This window comes from Balaenoptera musculus, chromosome 15 (genome assembly GCF_009873245.2).
Source record: "Balaenoptera musculus isolate JJ_BM4_2016_0621 chromosome 15, mBalMus1.pri.v3, whole genome shotgun sequence".
NCBI lineage: Eukaryota > Metazoa > Chordata > Mammalia > Artiodactyla > Balaenopteridae > Balaenoptera > Balaenoptera musculus.
The window spans coordinates 64,100,796-64,122,544 of NC_045799.1; the positions used below are offsets into that span (position 1 = coordinate 64,100,796).

At 39.9% G+C, this 21,749-nt stretch overlaps 2 protein-coding genes across 7 annotated transcripts in view; both read right to left on the reverse strand.

Moving 5' to 3' along the window:
• Window positions 1–3,256: 3,256 nt before the first annotated feature.
• Window positions 3,257–11,488, reverse strand: ARL6IP1 (ADP ribosylation factor like GTPase 6 interacting protein 1). Of its 2 annotated transcripts, XM_036826493.1 has the most exons (6): window positions 11,337–11,488; window positions 8,995–9,128; window positions 8,438–8,557; window positions 5,898–6,015; window positions 5,219–5,303; window positions 3,257–4,775 (listed from the first exon to the last, which is right to left on the reverse strand). In XM_036826493.1, exons 1-6 carry the CDS (start codon window positions 11,370–11,372, stop codon window positions 4,657–4,659), a joined length of 612 nt encoding a protein of 203 aa, XP_036682388.1. In that variant the 5' UTR covers window positions 11,373–11,488; the 3' UTR covers window positions 3,257–4,656. The 2 variants fall into 2 exon arrangements, with proteins under 2 accessions (XP_036682388.1, XP_036682389.1); XM_036826494.1 differs by lacking the exon at window positions 8,438–8,557.
• Window positions 11,489–13,905: 2,417 nt separating this feature from the next.
• SMG1 (SMG1 nonsense mediated mRNA decay associated PI3K related kinase) overlaps window positions 13,906–21,749 on the reverse strand; it is a 96,153-nt gene continuing 88,309 nt past the window's right edge. For all 5 annotated transcript variants that reach the window (XM_036825390.1, XM_036825387.1, XM_036825385.1 and 2 more), the window contains 3 exons: window positions 21,048–21,227; window positions 20,863–20,969; window positions 13,906–18,554 (listed from right to left, as the gene is read on the reverse strand). In XM_036825390.1, coding sequence (XP_036681285.1) covers window positions 18,477–18,554; window positions 20,863–20,969; window positions 21,048–21,227 — 365 coding nt within the window. In that variant the 3' untranslated portion in view covers window positions 13,906–18,476. The remainder of the gene's footprint in view (window positions 18,555–20,862; window positions 20,970–21,047; window positions 21,228–21,749) is intronic.

Sequence of the window (21,749 nt, forward strand, 5' to 3'; positions counted from 1 at the left end):
GGATTGCCTAGTGGAAGGAGGCGGGTGAGGGGCGGAGCCTCCTCAGGGGTGGGCAGTAGAGAGTCGATGGAGTCGAACACCCAGGCGAGGCCCTGGGGAGCTAGCTGGTGGAGATGCGGTGTTAGCATAGGTTCGACTCCCTTCTAGCATCTAATCCGTAAAAGTCAAAAACTGACAAGTGCCTAGATATTTGCAAATTTTTATTGCAGTAACTGTTCACCATTTAGAATGAATTTTGATACTTGCGTATTTACAGTATCTCTAGAAGGACCCACAAGAAATCGGTAAATACCTCTGCGAAGGGCGTTAGGAACTGGGATGGAAGACTTGCTTTTCTCCCAATACAATTTAGTTTTGTTTTTTGAAACATGTATAGATTACTTTTTCATACAGTCAAAAATATATTTTTTAATCGGTGCTTCCTTTTTGACTCTCCCTAAATATTAGAAATTATTTACTGGAGTTCCAGACTTTGCTTTCGAGTTCTGAGATACACAGTTTAGAAGAAAGCCACAAATGTTTCAAAATAAACGCTCAGCCTCTTAAAGGTTATTGCAAGGATCAGATGAGATAATGGTGACAAAGGGCTCGCAAAATGTCTGGTACGTAGTAAGTAAATGCTCAGTAGGTACGGCTTGAAGCCCGGGGTCTGGCGGCCTGGGAGAGGGTGAATTCTGGCTCCGCCCTCTCCAGAGCTGAGTAACCTCAGGCTAGATACCCAACATCTGAAACTTCTGCCATAGACTTCTTTCCTCGCAGCTGTCACCCTTACCCTCCCTTCTTACCCTTCCTTGTGTTTCCCACTTGGCCGCCAGAATGATCGTTTCAAAACTCAAGTCAGACCTTGCACTCTCCAAGGGTTCTTAGCACCCTCAGTAAAATCCAAATTCCTTACCAAAACTTACAAAGTCCTCCCTGACGTGCACACCTGCTTCCTTGCCTAGGAACATCATCCCCCCAACTTCCGCCCCTGGCTTGCTTTTCTTCAGATACCCCAAGCATACTCTGCCTCAAGGCCTTTGCATTTGCTTTTCCCTTTAACTTGAGTATTCCTCCCCCCAGTTTATCCCGAGACTTGCTCCCCGCTCCCTTTCCTCAGGTCTCTATTCGATCACACACTCATACAACCTTCTCCCCATTCCCCCCAACCCCATTGCCCTGCTTAATTTTTCTCCATAGCACTTACCACCTGAAATATTGGAAGTGTATTTATCGTCTGTCTCCATTAAGTAAGCAGGGATTTGGTTGGTTTGTTCACCGCTGTACCCACAGCTTCTAGAAAAGTCATCTGGTACACAGTGGGCGGTTGATACGTATTTGATGAATAAATGAATGGGCAAATCAGTTCCCCCATTTGCAAAATGCGGATGATACACCAATCAGTTGAAGTTGCTATGAGGGTAAATGAAATAATCCAGATAAAAGAGACACATAAAATCCGGCAGCGTGCGTGCTCAGTCAGCGTCTGTGATTAGCATCACAGCCCACCTCCGCCGCCCCCAATGCTTCTCAAATCCCAGGTGAACATTGAGGAGAGCCAAGCTCCCAGTTTGAACATCTCCGGGATATAGAAATCTCTGGTTGTAACTTACATTTACAAAAGGACATTTGCTTTTCTAATGAACATTTCCTTTAAGAACTGGTTCCCCGTACCCTTAACAACACATTCTGTTGACTAAATATGTGGTGCTCACCTTAACTGAGGGCCTTAGCAACAGTGGGAAGTGAAGTGAATAAATCCACTTTCCTTCAAGAGCCTTACCATAAATAGAAAATTAGTACCAGCCACTATCTCTTTATACACTTCATTCATTCATTCATCCCTTCATTCAGGAAATATCTAATGAGTGCCTACCATGTGCCTGCCAGGTGTTGTACCAGCTGAGAGGACAAAAATATCAGTTCTTGCCCTTAAGAGGTACAGATCCTAGCAGAGACAGATCTCTAAATAACAGCACAATACTGGGCAGTGTGCCATATAGGATGCCAATATGAAGTGCTGTGAGAACGGAGAGGTGGCCTGGAAAGTTGCTAAAGCTTTCACAGAGGAAGTGCCATCTGACCTGTGTCGTGAAGGGTACTAACAACTACTAATTCCTAACTGCCACTAAGTGCCTCCTGTAGATTAACTGAATCCTCAAAACAACACATGCAATTACATAATGCCCCTGTGAGATCTGTACTATTATCTCCACTTCACAAATGAGGGAGCAAACTAAATTCAATCTTGACTCAGTCTTCAAATTTTGCTGTAGGTTAAAAAATCAAAACAAAAAAGTGGTCACCTACAACTTGTCTAAGCTACTAAATTACTTATGGGGTTTTGGGATCCTGAAACATTAGGAAGGGTGTGTGGCCTATAGATATTAAGAGCTAGGAGGGCACATAAAGATGGACAGAAATCTCAGAATGGTTGGGTTGGAACTGCGATAAGGGCAGAAGGGTGGAAATGGGTGGGAGGGCCATGTATAAATTGCCTCTTGTCATCCTGTGAATTCTGGAATGATAGGACCTCTGCCAGAGGTGGTGCAAAGGCAAGTTGAAAGGGGACCTGTGCTGTGGCCAGAGCTGGCACAGGAGTAGCCAAGTTGGCCTGGGGAGTAATCATAGCTGCATGTGGAAGACCAGCATTTCAGAGCATCCAATGACCAGGAGACCTATGGTGACTGGGTTGAGACTTCCCTGTTCTGGACATCATCAAGCCCCCAGGAGGCTCCAAGGAAGGATCCATACATTTTGGGGAGAGGGGGAGCAAGAGATTTAATTTGACATTGAATGTTCCCAGGATCCACCACATATAGATAGTAAGGCCTAATGATAAAATGTCCAACTGGGGCTCTATTTTTAAAAAAATTCTAAGTGCAGACAAAAGTCACCCACCAATTATTTACTGAGCAGCTCAGGTACCGAATTCTGAGCTAGGCCCTAGGGTACAGAGGTGCCTTGGCAGGCACTCTCCTGCATTGCTCCCTGCCTATTCTTCCAACCAGGCCCTCTCACACATCACCTCTGGCCATCATTTATTCATTGTATCTCCTTTTCCATCTAGGGTGGTGCCTGGATGTTTACTGAATGAATAAATTTAAACCTTTTATTTTATTTTGTTCTTAAAGAGCACCTTATAGCCATGTAATGATCACACAGGGTAGTTCATTAATTGGGTACATAAATCCGATCATGTAAACATTGTGCTGGCTAAGCTATAAAGAAAGGACACAAAAAAAAAAAAAAAAAAAAAAAAAAGAAAGGACACAAGGAGGGCTTCCAGCTTTTTTATTTTTCCCCTTTTACACAAAACAAAGTAGAAGAAATAATACAGGATTAAAACCGCAAAAGTAGTTAATTGGTAGAACACACACACAAAAATCTAGGAAGACAAGCTTATTTACAATGAGGAAACACATGTAAATTACGGTAGTCTGTATACGAAACATTAAAAAAGAAAAGTCAAACATATGCTACATGGGTGCCACTGTTTACAGCAATATTGAAGGGGAGAAAACAAAACTTATTTAGGAACAGATATACCACAAGGTCCAGGTTTTACAGCATCAGTGCAATAAATTCACAAAACTATATTACAGCTAGTTAATCAGTTTAAGAATTGTTCCCAAATATGTCACATTTCCAGCCCTCAGAGGGTCATTCCTACAGATTTCAACTACTCCATCTATGGGGACCAAAAGCAGCCAGTGTTACCATAAAATGAGAATCTTGAGGCTTACCTTTAAAGGCTTATTCTGGTCTTGAAAAACTAGTAGGATTTTCTACTGAAATGAATCTTGACTAAACACAGGATGAGTTTTGTTCTTTATCGGCTGGTCTTGGAGTGAAGGTCACAGACATGACTCTTAACCTATTATGTACTTTAGTTTCAGTTAGCTGAAAATCTGAAATTAAAAGTATGCTAAAAATCCTAAATACCATCTTGCGTAAGCCTGCTACTAAAAAGCCCTTAAGGATGTACTAACTTCACGTTTAAGTGCACGGGAACAAGAGTTCTAAGCCTGTCAGATTCCCCATCTGGGAGGAAGGATCAATGTTTCCAACAAATTGCTAAATTCTGCACTAGGGAGACGCCAACACATACTAGGCCATGGAATTACTTTCATTTTATTCCATGAGGATTCTTCTCCCACAGTATCGAAACAGAATGAGGAATGAATCTTAACTGGTCTCTTCATCAGAAGTGGTAACCTTGGTTTCTGTATTCACGAAGCCAGGCAGTTGTTTAAGCAGAGTGTGGAAGCAGATAGTGGAACCAGCTTCCTGTAGTCACAGACCACGATCTTGTATCCAGCTAAAGCGAAGATCAACTTGCACAGTTCTCCCAAGCCACTGTTAACTGTACTAAAGGATGAAGTTCACCACTATATTATTTTAAAAGTAAGAGTTCAATTAACCCTGGGTAAGAAAAACCAAGACAAATGGTAATGATGAATGAGTTGTCCATATAAGGCCAGCTGATGACAACATACCCTTGAAGACACTGGGCATAAAGCCTTACTTGGCAAGTCGGAATTTCTACTAACTAAGGGCAGAATGAGGGACAGCAAAGAGCTACATCTGTAACATTTTAGTATCCAGACAGCATAACAGACACTGTCCCCAAGGACAATGTATACGCCATTAATCACACTGAGTAAAGCAGATGCATTATTCATGTTTCTTTTCTTTTTGTTTCAGAAGCTTGTTTATCTCTCTTTTGGCCATTCCAATGTACTTCGAAATGATTCCATGTTGGTTTAGTCCAGGAAGCAAGAGTAAGAAAGTCACTTAAAATTAAAAACAAAAACAAAACAAAATAAAATTACAAAGGCAGCAATTAACTTCCCAAAGATTCTAACATTTACTATAGAAGGTAGTTCTTCAGACTACTACACACTCTAATGGGAGGAAGTAACATGAAATCCATTATTTCCATTGGTATTTATCCCCAGAAGCTTCTGCTTCATACCTCCCAACCTCAGATAAGACACACTGCTTATTTTTACCTCTTGCACATTACTTTCTACCTTGGTTATTAGTTCTTTGTCTTAACTTCCGATAAGACCACAAACTCACTGAAAACAAGGACCTGGGATTTAGTCATCTTTCCATACTCACACAGGTCCTTAATCACTGCCTGGAACTCAGTGAGCAGGAACATACTGCTTACTAAATTCCAGTTAGACTTTACTGGCCAGGATGTGCCTGCAGTTTTTCCTCAAAGACTTACCTATCAGGTAGGTGAGAAGGAGGTTGTGGACTTGCTGTCCCACCCAAGCAACCGCAGCAAGAGAAATGATCATGGTCATGAAGTACTAATAATGAAAATAACAAGAATTTATCAACTCCTAGAAACAGACTAAGAAGAGAAACTTTAGGAGGTTGTTTCAAAGATTGGAAAATAACTTTTTATTCCCACTTTTCTCTAAAAATATTTAGTATCTATGTATTATATAAAACCCATAGAAAACTCCCTAGGTCGACTTTATACAATTTAGATACATTCTCTCCTAGAATAACTATAATTCTGTATGTAAATTAAGTAGTTTGTAAGTTAACTACTTTTGCAATTAATAACTTCACATAGTAACCTCAAGTGAAGCTAAGAGAAAAGAGAACAAATGCTTCCTAAGTATATGTCTTTTACATTTATTTCAGTAAATAAAAGAGAAACAGAAAAAATTCACCTCTACAAGAATAAAAAAATTGAATGCAAAATGTAATTTTAACTTTGAGTCTAATACAGATAAATATTTATGAATGTACTCAGAGGAGTTAAACCAACACATAATGATAAACATCAAACTACAACTAAAGTAAAGCAAAAAGGCTTTACACTACAATGAAGCAAAAATTGACTCAATCTTAAAATGTTGCTTTACTTAAATAAGTCAAAACCAACAAAGTACCATTTTAGGCTTTTCTTCCTTTAGCGTAAAGAGGCGTTTCCACCAGCCCACAGCTCTGCGTCGAGTTTTTACTAGATTACTGCAAATTTCATGGAATCTCTGTTGTTGCTCAGTGGTCCTAGGAAAAGAATCTTCCCCTTTACTACAGGCAAATCTTAACAGTAAACAGAAATACACCGTCCTCTCAAATTTCAGAAACTATCTTCTAAAGAAAATCTAAATAAAAACAACAATGATTCACCATTATCTTATAGAAAAAGTTCTTAAACCATTAAGACTCCTTTTGGGAATTCCCTGGTGGTCCAGTGGTTAGGACTCTGTGCTCTCACTGCAGAGGGCCTGGGTTCAAAACCTGGTTGGAGAACTGTATCCCACACACAAGCTGCTCAGCATGGCAAGAAAGACTCCTTTCATAGCACAGGAATAAGTTTTAACATAAAGACACATATGTGTGTACAAAGTAATGGCTATCTATGGTTCTAAAGCCAAATTTGGTCAATGATAGTAACAAAAGCCTCATGACTACTATGAGCCATGCAGAAATCAGTATGAATTAATTTCTCTATTCCTTTATTATTTTGCAGATCCCAATGAATCCTGGGTGGTGACCCATCAGAGTCCCACTATTTTGAGGAAGATGTGAAGTTTCAACCAAACAGTTATATTTAAGCACTTGTCAGTAAGATAATAACTACTAGCATTCAAAGCACAATACCCTCCACTGGGCTTCATACATTTGATGCCTAGGCAGCCACAAAGAGCTCAAATCCAAATTCCTTATAAATTTAGTCCCATTGAGGGAAAATATAATCACGAACAAAACAGCAGTAAGAATACAAAAAGATCCACCAAAAAGCCCTTTGTAGTTTATAACATATTTTGGGTTCTGATTTTTTAAAGAAATTTTGCCTTTGTACTGTCTTTGCTATACAGACATAATGGCTGCTATAAAAAGTAAGCCCTATGCTGGAGATGTGTTGCTTTCTCTCCTCTAGCCCTTGTCCCTATAAATCTGCAGTGACAGATACAGTAGAAGGGCTTCTACTGAGCCCTGGAACTTCTTATAAATTATCAGACCTCGTATGCTGCCCATAGTCAAGGCTGGACTGTGGCTAGGCAACAGTGTTCTTCCTTCCTCATAAAGGTCAAAAAACAAAATCGCTCTGTAGATACGACTGAGCCACATACTGATTACCACGAAACTTCAAGAGCTTACTTCTGAAAATTTTTCTCCAGGAGTTATGAATTAGCAGATTAGAATGTTATCTGGCTAATAAAGTCAGGGTCTGAGGTTGATTCTGTTAAATTGTTACATTGCATAGTTACAAACTTGCCCCCCAAACTGAAGCACAATGAAAAACAATTCAAAACACATTTCCTAACACTAACCATTGTGCTATGCCAGAACATCTTTATTTCAATACAAAAATGCTTAATTATCCCATAACTTAAGCAAACCCTACATTTAAAATTCTTATTTTTATAGAATTATTTTATAATTTGCTATTATCAGGAGAACGAAAAACTACAGGCACAAGTAGACTACCAATCAAATTAAAATAAACAACCAAGGGAGAATAGCAGCTAGGAGAAAAAAAATCCATTCCTATATTTAGTTTTGCTCACTATTTGGATCAAAAGAGAAATGCAACATTCCAGAAGGAAGTTAAAAAATACTTTAACAGGATCCACAGCCACTTATCTTGGGAACTCATAAGTAACCCGTTCAAAGAGTCGTATAAATGCAATCAACAACCCACTTATATATACAGCTTGAACGTATTCTAAAGCACTTTTGCTAACCTCCACTGCATTACCTCAAGGTCTCAACGTGAAACACAAGATCAATCTTTTTCTTTTTTTTTTAAAGTCTTTATTGAATTTGTCACAATATTGTTTCTGTTTTATGTTTTGGTTTTTTGCCCGGGAGGCATTAGCTCCCGACCAGGGATCGATCCCGCACCCCCTGCATTGGAAGGCGAAGTCTTAACCACTGGACCACCAGGGAAGTCCCAAGATGAATCTTAAAAGTCAAAATATTTCACAGCACCCAGAAGAGTCTGCCTAATAGAAAAGTAGACATTCAATAAATAGTTGCTAAATGAACAGGCAAAGAAAATCTACGTTACTGTTTTCATATTCATTCAAAAGTAATTGGTGAAATTAATATTATATTATTTTAAATATCAATGGAAAAAATGTAAAAGTAGACGTACTACTTTTATGGAAAGCCCATTATGAGGTCTGCAATCCTTGATAAAACATTACCTTAAAAAGCCTCACTTCAATAAAAAGGTCTAGGAAGAAAAAAAAGTCAAAATAAATGCTAGAGTATAAAAGAACTATGGAGATATAAGTACTGGAAGTTTGTGATTTATATCTGAATCAGCTAAGAAATTCTTTACATCAAACGATAAATCTAACCCCTAGCTATCTGATGGTTAAGACAATTCTCTGTGCTTAATTACAACACACTAGTCACAGCTACCAGGTGCAGTAACTTCTCAGAAATTAGACTGCCACATCATTATGCCACCTACCATTTATTGGAGCCAAAAATTCTAGGCGCTAGAATGGGAACAAGGTAGTCAGCCAAGCACAAAAACATAACAAAACAGGAAACACCTGACAGAACGGATGGATCTAGATAGTAGATAGTCCTGTTTAAAAAAAAAAATTAATAAAGGTTAGAAAAACACAGTCCTTATTAGTCCTAGCTGAAGATGTTTATTCTCCTAGTCCTCTGGTTCTCAAAGATGTTATTCGCCTTTTTTATTCTAATTTTCTCACAAGTAGTTTTCCGGAAGCTTCATGACATCACAGCTGTATAACGGTTCATGTAAACATGAGGAAGCAAAGGCTCTTTGGAGTCCTCAACATTTTTTAGGAGTGTAAAGGGTCCTAAGGCCAAAAAGTGTGAGCCACAGATTTATTCAACTGCCTTGGTTACTGAGTTTACAAAGTACTACAAATACTGAGAACTAGGCAAACGGCTCTAAGCAAAGGCATTCTTTACAGATTCAGGCACTTCCATAAATGGAACCTGAGCCCTTATGAGCAACAAGCACAATCTACAGAAATTTAATAGCTCACTTACAGAAACACCAAAGAAACCACACCCACGATGGCAGGTGGAAACCAGGCTCTTTCCCATCGGAGGACTTTATCTGCCATCAGCATCACTTCTCCCCATCCTTGCAGCTGCTCTTCCAGACTTGCAGTCTCTGCAGCCTACATATGAGTAACATTTAAAGCGATCATTCTACTAATCTCAACGTTTCTGTGGCTCCTAGAGAGTTAAATTCTTCTAAGGCACCAGGTATGTAAAACAGCTGTTACAAATCACTATCTTAAACAAACTAGTTTCTTAGAAAAACGCAATTTTGAAACCAAAGACAGAAATCAATGGGGAAAAAAATTATCATTTAATGGTCACTTTCCAAGTCCAAGCACTGGGCTACTCTTTTACATGCATTATGTAACATAATCCTTATAGACCCCTTAAGATACGGATAATCAGAGCCATTTTACAATTAAAGAAAGCGAGCTCAGAATGGACTTTCCCAAAACCATGCACTACTAAGTGGCAGCGCCCTGAGTATAAAATTGGATCACTTAAAGTTTCTCATTTCAGGTAGTTACAATTGGTCTGTTGTTTTGTCACTTCATTGATTTAACCCCCTACTTCTGAATCCATTAGGAAAGCCTCTTCCTGAACAGCATTCAATTTCCAAAATAGCTCTTTGTGCAATGGAATCATTTAGATGTTGGCATCATCTGCATGATTAAGGAAAACTACTGTGCTTTTACAAAATTATAAAAGGCATATTAAGCCCAATATATCTCAATAAAATGCTTCTTACACTCATCAGGACATTTTGGTTAGACTTCAAATTTCTCTGCAAATTTGACCATCAGCTGCAAGTAGATTTCTCAGATGAGCTAATGTGGCAAAAAGCCCTTAAGCTGATTTTGGTAGAGAAAAAAAAACTTGGAACAGGAAACCCATGTGTCCTTACAACTGTTATCACAGGGAAATATGCAAATGACAGGAGACAAGGCAGCTTAATCTTGATAAATATGTTATCTGTGCCACACTGACACTTAGGTGACCTCAATGTTTCTGACTTTATACACCACGCTTAATATAGTTAAATAATACCATGTGGCAGAAACTCTGCTAAATGTATTATATGCCTATACTTTAATTACTCCGCCCAACAAGCTGAAAGGAAGGTGTCATTACTATCCTCATTTTACAAATGTGGAAACTGAGATACACAGAGGTTTACAGATCCGAATCCAGCAAATCCAAGGCCAAAGGCCTTTGTTCTCCTTAAATTAAGTCACACTGCTCTGTGGAAAGAGCAGCCGAGCTCCAGGCCAGGATCTGTTGTTTCAATAGCTGTGTGAACTTGGGCAACGATCAACTCTTAAAAGGAACCTGGCTGGGGCTCACTAGGCTAACCATAGAAAAGGGGGGTGTGTGTGTGCATGTAAGGGGGCAGAGGTCATGCATATCTAAAAACCAATGCAAAATGAAAATCACGCACAATCAAAACTGCCCTGCAAAGTCACTTAATTCGTTAGCACCTGAGCTCTTGGAAAATCAAAAGTCAAAATTAAATTATTTGGTTTCTCTATTCACTGTTGTTCTGGTGGTGAGTAGCATGCCTTTTCCTGGGGAAAGGCAACTGAGAAGATGGACGGATTTCTCTCGTTCTTACCTAGATTCTGAGGGGGGTTTTCGTGCTGAGGTTAAAACTGTCTGCCTGTGATACAACCTTACTGCAGTTCCCTCCGACCCCTGCTTACTCTAAAATTGTCCTGGGACACCCCCCACCCCCGCCCAGACTTACACGTTCCAGACAAACGCCAGAACCTCCCCCTGTCCCTCCAGCTGGATCCTACCTCCAGTTCCCAGCTGCGAGCTCGTAGCCTCCCTGCCGTTTTAAAGCTGTGCCAACTCTAAAAGAAATTCTCGGCAGCAGCCTTTTGACCCTCCACCCCTGCCCAAGTATTAGGGGAAAAGGGCGAACGGACATCCTGGTTAAGATCAAAGACGGGGAAACCCAGATACGGCTGGGGTCTGGGCCGCAAAAGCGCTCGACGAGCCCCTCGCGGCCCTCTGCCAAGGACTGCACCCCAGGCTGGTCACAGCCCCCCTTCTCCCGCTTCCTCCTCAACCCCTATTCGCGGTGAATGATCACGCGCCCTCCTCGCCCCGTCGTGCACCTTCCCCAGGGGATGGTAGGAGTCGACACGACTAGTGACCGCCAAGCAGAGGTTACCCAAGAAGCCCAAAGGGCAGGCGTCGTCGCCTGCACCTGGGAACGGAGAGGAGGGCCGGGCCCGCGACGGGTGATAGGAACGAGGCCGCAGCGCACCGAAGTCCGGAGGCCCCGCTCGGTTCCCTCGCGACGAGGAGCTGGGACTCACCAGCAGGTTCGTGCTGCGATTATCTCCTTCCGCCATTGTTCCCGAGGTGCCCCCTCAGCGAGCGCAAGACGCCCCCAATACCCTACCTTCCTCAGAGGCACTCACAACAACCCCAACGCAGGGCACGCCCAGCAGGCCGCTTATATAGGCCAGCTGCCTTTCCCGACAGACCCCGCGAAGTTCGCTCCTCATTGGGCAAATGGAGATCACGCTTAAGCGGGCCGGACCAACCGCTGCTCAGCGCTTGTCTTGAAACCCAGATCAAAGGAGAGTGAGACCACGCCGGGGCCGAGGGGGCGGGGACACAGAATGACCAATCAGCACCCAGGGGATGTGCTACGCCCCGCCCAGGCCTTTCGGAATCGGTTCAACCGCCCCTGGACGGGGCCTGCTATGGCCTCAGTATCCCCAGGGCGGGCCGCTATGGTGGCTCTCGGACTCTTCCGGGGGACCTCAAAGCAGCTAAGGAGCCTCTCTGGAATTTAGTCCCCAAGGAAATATGCCACCCAATATCAGGCGGAGGGCAGAGATGGGCATGTGACGCTAACCGCATTGTGATTAAGGAGGCTGGCTGGCTGGGATCTTCTTCCCGATCCAGACGGTGGCCCTGACCCTGGCTGTGCCCCTAGTCAGCCCGCTTTTCTTCTAATACCTGCTCTGGCAGCACTAGCCAGGCCGCTGAGCAGCTTAGACCCAGATATGTGACTCGCGGACTCGTGCCCATCTCAGGAGGTTTTGAGTACTAGTGAAAGGGGCCATTTATGTAGCTTTTCTGCAATTTTTCCTTCCCTACCCATTAGGAGTAAGGCCTTAGTTTGATGGAGGGGCGGGGGCGGCGGAGAGGGTGTGGAAATCTGGGCATAGTTTAAGAACTTGTGAAAAATGCACCGACTTATAAAATTGGCTTATTTTCATGGGTTTTTTGGAGAAATTCTTTGTGGGGCACTTCACTTAAACTACGAGCTCCCCCTCCAAAAAGGGACTGGTTTTGACAGATCCTTTCTTACTAAGGTCATGCTAAGGAAAGATGTAAACCCTCTCATACGAGTGGAATTTATTGCAATTTAAGAATTAGATTAACTATGTGAGACAATTCCACATATTTCTCTCCAGGATTTCAAAATGCGTTAACATTTCCATTACTCAATACAAACAAAATAATAACAAATGTTAACCTGGTTAGATGTCTCTTTCAGGAAACTTACCGTAGCTTTTAACTTCCAGCCTTTTACCCTTTTATAGTCATCTATATTATGCCATCGAGTTTATTTTAAAAGCATTCCTTAAATTACTACCAGGTTCATAAGATTTCAGGGAAGACATAAAGAAATGTGAGCCAACACAGCTACAGACCACATGCTGCCCCTAAGAAAACCAGGGGGACCGGAGCACTGTGAAGTTCATAAAAAGGTGTGAAATTTGCCATGGAACTTTGAAAAGAAATAAAGCATCTGATCAGGTATAAACAATTCAGGGGGGTAAAAAAAAAAAGCCTTTGCAAGGAAAGGGGACTCTTCAATAAACTGCCACTTCTGGGAATGTTGGGGAAAAACAGGTTATGTAGGTAAAATGCAGCCAGTTGGACAGCCCATTTTGGGAGATTTGAAAGTTATGAACTCTGAGGAGCAGGCCCTCCGCTACCTGTTCCAAAGGAAATCAAAAGGTCCCAGTCGGCAGCCACAGTGAATGAATGTACGGAGAGCGCTGAGCGCGAGATCTCGACACAGGCTCAGCAACGCCCTCTTCCAAGATCTCGACACAGGCTCAGCAACGCCCTCTTCCAAAGGACAGGGTGTGGGGTTATTAGACTTTAAAAACCGCCACGTGTACTTTGGGAATCAGTTTTTGCTACAGAATGTGCCTGGTTTTCGCCCAAGTTCCCTATGTACAACTTCAGAAGAAAGACTTTTCAACACCAGCTTGTGAAATTGAGGTAGGTGAAAAAAACCTGAAGAAACGGCTTCCAAGTAGCATGGGTTCTCCATAGAGTATTTGTTACTCAAGGACCATTTGCCCAGAATGATTTGCAACTTAACAGCCTAGGAGCACTTCTATAAGTTCCTTAACTAAGCTTCCAATTGCCCTAATTATTTAAAACAAAACAAAACAAAACACCCACGCCTAGTGTAGCTTCCTTTGGAGCTTTTTTTTTTTTTTGGTATTACAAAGGCAGGATGTGAACTTTCGAAATATATCAGGTGACTGAACAGTTAACATAAACCCTAACATAATCTAGCAGCAACAAATGCAATCTGATTTCCAGATATTAAAACACGCTGGACATTGTTTTCCTTCAGAGCTTTCATACACCAGGGAATATACATGTCAATAATATTCTACAGGAGTTTTTAAAGAAATACAAAATTAAGCTTAATAAATTGTGCCTTAATACTAAGAACTTTCCCACTTAAGTAAAATTTCTACTGCTTATTCAAAAATACTATTAGAACACTGAGTATAAAATACATTTTTTAGAATCAAGTTTTTAAACTTTTGTAGGTATTAGTAATTAGCTTAAAAAAAAAGCTCCCCATATTCCAAAATTTTTTCTGGAACCTACTTCAACAAATTCAGAGCTTAAATGCTACGTCTTTTAAGACTTTATTTTTTGAAAAACAGGTATTTCATACAATCTTTGCCACGTTAATGCAAATATGCACAAAGTAGGCCATGTATTTTTGTTTTCCAAAAGTTGCATTATGAACACTTTCAGGAAGCTGGTGTGATTTATTCAACTTTTAATCTTAAATACAATCACAAAATTATAACCATCAGGAGGCATTACAACCTTTTGTACAGAGAAGCCACTCTATTTATACAATGTTACTAGAACAAGGAAGATTCAGTTCAACTCAATTTACTCTACATAATAAGGGTAAAGTAAATTAACAAGTGAAGTGTGATGTTGCCACTGACATCACAGGTGGAAATATAAGGAAAATTTAAACCAAAAAATAATTGACACAGGAACTTCAAACAGGAGCTGAAACTTGGTCAAAAAAAAAAAAAAAAAAGCCTGCTTCGAAAGACATAAAAACATTCTGCAAGTCTGCATTTCAGAACATTCAATTCCTTAAGTTTATCATCTTCAAAAGTCGAGCTAATTGTATGACACTTTTGCATTAGCGCAACAAACAGCTTGCCTAGTAAGCCCAAATTCCCATGGAAAGCAAGAGACTGAATGGTTCATGTTGTACAACTAACTCTTGAACCTATAAAGCTTCTCTCAGTTGGAGTCCATTTGCCCTTTTGTAAATAAGAGATGGTGATACTCTTACCCAGGCATTAAAAAAAAAGCAGGAAAAGTGCAATAAACCCTTCCGGGTTCATAATACAGTGAATTTCCTTCCCCAGTGTTTGGAAAATTTATAATGCTAGCTCTTCCCCATAGGAGGAATATTTCTAATACAACCCAAATAATGAAAAAATCTGTCACTTCTTTAAATGACCCTTACATTAACATAGTCTACCTCCTAGATTTAAGGGGAGGGGGAAAGTCCTAGCTCTAAATTACTGGCATTTTACAATCTCAAGATACAGAATGGAAGGTCATTGGTTTTCATATTTATCTGGTTTTATGTAAAACAAAGGTACTTAAATGTGCTAACAGAAAAGCGTTCGCTGATTTTTGATGTATACGAACAGAAGCTAACAAGGCTAATTGTAGATGCTTTCTTTAATGTGAAAATTGGGAGAAAAGAAGAACCAGCTTCTTTGATTTTAGTACTGCCAAAACAAGTAAGCCCCCAGAGTAATCACAAATATGTGGAGGAAAATAGGCCAGGAAGACTTTTCAATTCAAAGTACTGCCTATGTCACCCCAAATTTAAAAGGACCTAAGATTGCACATCAACTCTAATATTTGGCTGCACTTGCATTGCCCTGCTTGGAATTTTTTAATGGCTCTTTCCTTAAATTTCACACATCAGAACCACCACAGTTAAAAACAAAAGCAATGCAGATAACATCAAACACTGGACAATATAAAGAACACTACATACTAAGTTTAGGTAATAGAGGCAAGTGTTAAGGGCAGAAGTGATGGAAGTTTTTCTTTGTATTATAAACCCTCACCCTGAACCTGGGGTTTGGGCTCTAAGAAAGCAATTTAGGGAAGCAGATCAAGAGCTTGATTCTCAGTTCTCACACAGAAACCTCACATATCTCAAACAACTCACAAGTGTCAGACACAAAAGAATCTTAATAATCATCTAGCAAACTATGTGAAGAATTCATGACCAGAAATAATGAAATACTGCAAGACACACCAAAGAAACGGAGTAAAAGAGAAATACAGACAGCACCATAAACTACTAAGCCTCCACAGCTTTACAGATAAATCAACTAAAACTCAGGCAATTCTAGAAAATTAAAGACAGCAAAACACTTAAGATAAACTTCAATTTCCAAGGGTCATAAGTTATTGTGTACCCCCTGAATCTTAGAGAGGGAAGAAGAGAGAGAGAGCACAAGAGAGACAGGGGAAGGGCGTGGGGCGGGAGGGAGAGAGAGCAAGAGGAAGGGGAAGGGGAGGGAGAGGGTGAGAGGGAGGGAGGGATAGAAGAGAGGAGCAGACCCCTGGTTTTCCACAGGTGTTTTTGTATAATCAAAAATGCATGACTTCATAACCACAGCACTCTGAACTTTACATTATTTTACAAGATAATCACCGAAATATAGCCTTGTCTTCTCAATCTGCTATATCACCAAGGCCTTTTACCTCTGATTAAATCTGACTGTTGAGTTCTCTTACAACAGGTCAAAATGATAAGGCTACTTGCCAAATGACTGCCCAGAAGAAGCCAAACTGTACAGACTGGGGGTCTTGCTGTCCAGAGTGCAGTGAAGAGCAAGCTTTGAAGTCACCAGTTATTCCTATCTGCCCTACAACCAAACATGTATATGCCACACTATTCTCTGAGGGACCATTTTAAAGTAAAAGTGATGGATAATTTAGCAGAGACACATGTTTTTTATGTAAAGCTGTTTTATTTTCGCTAGGATAAGGTGCCAGGTACCTCTGAAGCCTGAAATTCACAGGCAATAAAATTAACCTATTTCATTTCTCTTCTTTACCAAAGAAGAAGCAATTTCTGAATACTACCTATAGGGACAAACTAGTGTGAACTGGTTTTATCACTGTGATAAAAGTTTTTCCTTGTGACAAAGAATGTTGTTGAAAGACTGTTTAATCTTGAGAGAGAGTAGAGGTAATCAAGTGATGAGTGCAATAGCCTCTAGGAAATAAAGCAGTGTGCAAAACACAATATGGCATTATTATTCCAGATAGGTTGTTTTGATTGTGAAAATAAGGTTCAAGATGAATGAAGAAAATAAAATTTGATGCACTAGGTTCCTTAACTTGCTATTAGACACATGGGGGTATTCAAAGATACCACCTTTCTTGTAATACCTGTCAAAGTATTAAAAGAGCACTGATACTGAAATGCATTCTCCCATGAGTATTTAAAGATTATATATTAACGTGGCAATGAGAATACAGGAAAGGCCGGAGCTATGTGGAATTTTTCCTTAATACCTTTCAAGTTTGTCTGTGAAGACTGGCAACTAGAAAGTGATCACAGTGCTAATCTCTAAAATGCAGGAAAAATGTACTCAAGATTTTAATCATGTTCTACTTTGTGTTGATATGTGATTTTAGGAATCCTATTCTAGTCTGTATTTTGGATCAACTATTGAGCTTACACAGTCAGTCAGTACTGAAATGCAATGCTAAATTTAAGGAAACCCTGATCATGAATTCACTACTGAACAGGAAACTTAAAATTGTGGAAAAAGTAAAGTACTTCACACATTAATAACTGAACTTAATAAAAGATGTTGGTGGTTCTCACTTTTGCTGATGTTTCATGTATATGTCCTAAAATGCCAGGTAAACTAAAGCACTTTTAATTTACATCTTGTAAATTGTAAATTAAAAGTATCAAATGAGAAAACTGAATTAAAAAAACATTTCACTCTACCTCCACCAGAACATCACTTTATTGTTAATCTGTCATCAACAATGTAAAACTCTAATAGGTACTCTATCCTGGTTTTTAAAAAGGTAAAAGATTACATTGGATTAGCTACTTTCTATGAAAGAAACTACAGCAATCACAGAAGAGGGAAAATTTGAACGACCTCCCAAAAATGTACACTATAAGCGAAGGGGAGTGTACATTAAATCAAATGTCTGTTAGATTCATTACTTTTGAATGCACAGTGACAATTCTAGAAACTGTACATGATAGAATCACAGAAATGACTTAAATAATCAGAATTACATTTTGTATGTGATCACCAGACCTTTAAACAATCCTTGCATTTTCCATGTTATTGGTGGTTTTGGAAAAATTTGTTTATCACTCCAAATATTAAGTTGTTAACAGCACTGAGATGGAAGAATATGAAATATAAGGATTGAAATAAACGTGAATGTGAAAGATGGCTGGCTAATCTACTAGATCAAGTAAAGGGGGATGGGCAGATGGTGAGGGTTGGGGAGGAGGAGGATGGGGTGGGTTTTTTTCCCTTCATTTCAGAAGTTCTTCCAATGTAGTGTTATCTGTTACATAGCTCTCCTTCTTCAGTCCATTTCTGAAATTCATATCGCATAGCCTTTTTGTACTTACTGGTCAACCCAACCAGTACTGTTGCCAAGCAACAAGTGTTATGCAAGAATCTGAACGCATCAAATCTTCCTTGGCTGTGTCGCGGCCCCAGTTTTCTCTGTTTCTGAGCGGGGTTTGATTTTTCCTGGATTGTGCACACAGGGTCAGGTGGAATGGAGTTCCAAATCACTCTGTGCTCCGCGGCATCCCGATTTCTTTCTGCAGCTAACCTCCTGACACGTTTGCAGCTGTTCTGTGGCAGAAAGACAATCTCCGTGTTCAGGCGGTGAGCTTTCTTTCTTTCACCCTTGACCCTGGGGTTGCAGGCCATGGTGTTGGGCGTATCCCTGAGTGCAGCTGTCCTGCAGGATTCACTTCCTAGCGCACCGAGATTTCCTAGGTTTCCTCAGAATAAGCCCCCAGTTGCATCACCACCGACTGTGGTGTGGCTTTGGATGCCTGAGGCTGAGTTGATTCTGGTGGATGTCTGACCTCGCTTAACCAGACTCATCTACTGTCTTGCCATTCATACCCAGGCTGTCCAACCTTCATACAGCTGAGCCAAGTTATCTAGATTAGTTGCTTCCTTAATGACATAGTCAACCTGTAAAAATAGGCAGGATAGAATTAAAGCCATTTAAAACTTGAAAGAACATGGCTCATATATGAGTTATATGAACTGTTTAGGAGTAAGTTCCCAAATTAATTACCCAAAGATGTGTAGTTGTCATGATGGGAAGAGAAGTTAAGTAATCTGAGCTTCCTTCATAATTCCATAACTTACAAATGTGTGTCTTGGGAAAGTCACAATCCCCTTTGAGCCTTATGAATCCTTAGATGAAGAGAGAGCGCCACTGACCCCACAGGTGCCCTAGGGATTAAACATGTGAATTCACTGGGCAAATGCTTAGGTGTATTAAAAAGTGCCCAGCAGATTCTGAAACAGTTTGGTACTCAGCAAATATCTATTGATTCTTCTTTTTTTTTTTTTTTTTTTGGTGGGGCCACACTGTGCGGCATGTGGGATCTTAGTTCCCCAACCAGGGATCGAACCCACAGCCCCTGCAGTGGAAGCACAGAGCCTTAACCACTGGACTGCCAGGGAAGTCCCCATATCTGTTGATTCTGACTCAGCTAAATTTTCTTTTATAGTAAGAGATATAATCGTTATCTCTATCCAGAGCACCCATCAGGGTCCAATTATATCGTAAATGCGCAATATAAGGCTGCTGAATTGTAACCTACACCAAAAGTTGTATGCAAAGAACTCTATACTTACCCCACTCCTGTGAGCCCCTTAACTTTTTCATATAAAATTTAATAACTATCAGAATAAAAAGCACAATAGCCAAGCATTCTTTAAAAAGATGGACAGAGACCTAAGATGCACAGTCATGAAAGCACACAACCCATTAGCCTACCAAAAAGTTTCTGAAGTAAGGATACCCATGGATCCAGAACACCGTCCATGGTTTTTGACAAACTTGACAAACTCTCTCTAAAGAATGAGTCTTAACCAAGAAGAGCTTAAGCTTAGATCCTATACAGAGATGTAACAGTGTTTAAAAAAAAAAAAAAAAACTTTCCTTGCTGATATTAAATTTGAATTGTGGATGCCAAACCATTAAAAAATAGGACATTCACAAGTCTCAAATTTTTACCCCACAGAAGAAAAGGCATATGTGTAATGGAGAATTCAGGAGAACACTACCCTTGACCAAGTGATCTAACTTAACAACAAAGATAACACAAACAGACACATGCCCCTTGATGTAAGATTCTAAGAACACATCATTGGCAAAGTATTCTTGCGAAAAATGTTGATTCTAAATCTAATTATGAAGAAAATATCAGACAAATGCAAACTGAGACACATTCTGCAAACCAAGTAGTCTGGACACATCAAAAATATAAGTGTCATAAAAGAAAAGAAAGAAAAAGCTCAGGGAACTGTTCTAGACATTAAAGGAGACTAAAAGTAGAACAAGTATATGAAATTCAAGATAAGCCTTGACTAAATCTTGTATGAGTTGGCTGGGGGAGTTGGGTTGGTGGTTAAGGAGAGGCGGGCTAAGTAATAAAGGACATTTGAAGATAACTGGAGAAATCTGAATATGGACTCAATGTTGGATAGAAGTCAATGTTAACATCAATGTTAAGTTTCCTGAGTTGATAATTACATAATTATATCATAGCTATATATTATTAAAATGTTTTGGTTAGGAGACAAAGTATTTAGGCATGAAGTGTTACAATGTCTGCAACTAACTCTCAAATGTGGTTCTGAATATCTGTGTGTATGAACACACATACACAGAAAGATAAGGCAAACGTTAAGAAAGCATCAACAATTGGTCTACCAATTCTAGGTAAAGAGTATATGAGCATTCCTATATTTCTATATGTTTGAAACTTTTCAAAATAAACAGCTATAGGGAAAAGAATTCATTCTTGAATTTATATATACAATTTTAGAAAGACTAATGATAAAATTTCAGAGTAATAACTTCAGACAAACTGACACCCAAGAACACTTTATAGATACTACTTATTTATACATACTATGACACCCAAAATGTCATCCTCATTTCATTCAAAACCTTCACACAGCCCTCTCTAAAATGCAAATTAACTGTCTTCTGTTGGAGGAGAGAGGGTCAAGCCACACCCCAAATTTTTGTTAAAAGAGAACTGGGAAGAAAGGAAAATGCTAATAGGGTAGAGTCAGAGTCAAATGCTGAATATCTGACAATCCTAGAACTGTGTCACTCAAAATCTTCTGAAGCCTATAAAATCGATTTAAGTTCCTTATTTCTTGATATATCACCAAAGGATAGGGGTGAGAGGATCTTTAAACCTATACTGTTTCAGCAGCATTAAAATGTGTAGCTCAAGTTTAAAAAAATGGTCACCTGTTCAGCAACTGACATCCTCCTATTCGGATCAACATCTCGGCCCTCTAACTTGGCTTTCACTCTCTTCCACACGCTCACTGCATATGAGTTTCTCTCCTGCACAGCTATGAAGCAATGGAAACGTGTAAGTCAAACCACCACTTGGTATTAATATTTAAGGTATCCTTATTCTGACTAATTACCTTTTCCAGTTTTAGGGTCTCTGACAGCCTTTTTAGGACTACAAGCAACACTCTTGCCAGTTCCTGGAACAGTGCTTGGTGGAGTATCTGCTGATGTAGCTAGATTTTTCTGAACCAGCTTTCTAGCATTCTGTGACATGACATCAGGCTGAGTCTTCTGGCCAGTGTTGCTCCGGACTGCTACAGAGAGAGAGTTGGTAGCTCAATTTACATGTACACAGAAAATGAAGGAGCAGGGCAGTGCTCTCTCAATCATCACCTACAAATGGACAGCCCTGATACCAGATGTGATTTTACAACCTTAAAGTCCTTATCCCTTAAAATAAAAACTCTCCTCCTAAAAATACAGCCTAAACAGCTAGATATTCAGATATAAATTTGTACAATGATGCTCACGAGTTTGTTGTGGCATTAAAAAACTACAAATATCTTAACTGTCCAACAATTAATACGGTAAAGTCATAGAATGGCACATTAAATCTTGCCATTAAGTCATTTTTTAAAAGATTACTTAATGATAGGGAAATTATCAATTTAATATTAAGTGGGAAAAGGCAGCAAAAGTTGCATTCACAGAATGATCCAACTTGTATATGTGTGTGCATGCATATAGAGAATTCAACAAATACATAGTGGTTTTACCTCTAACTGTAATGGAACTATAGATTTTCCTATTAATTATTTTTCTGTATTTTCCTAACA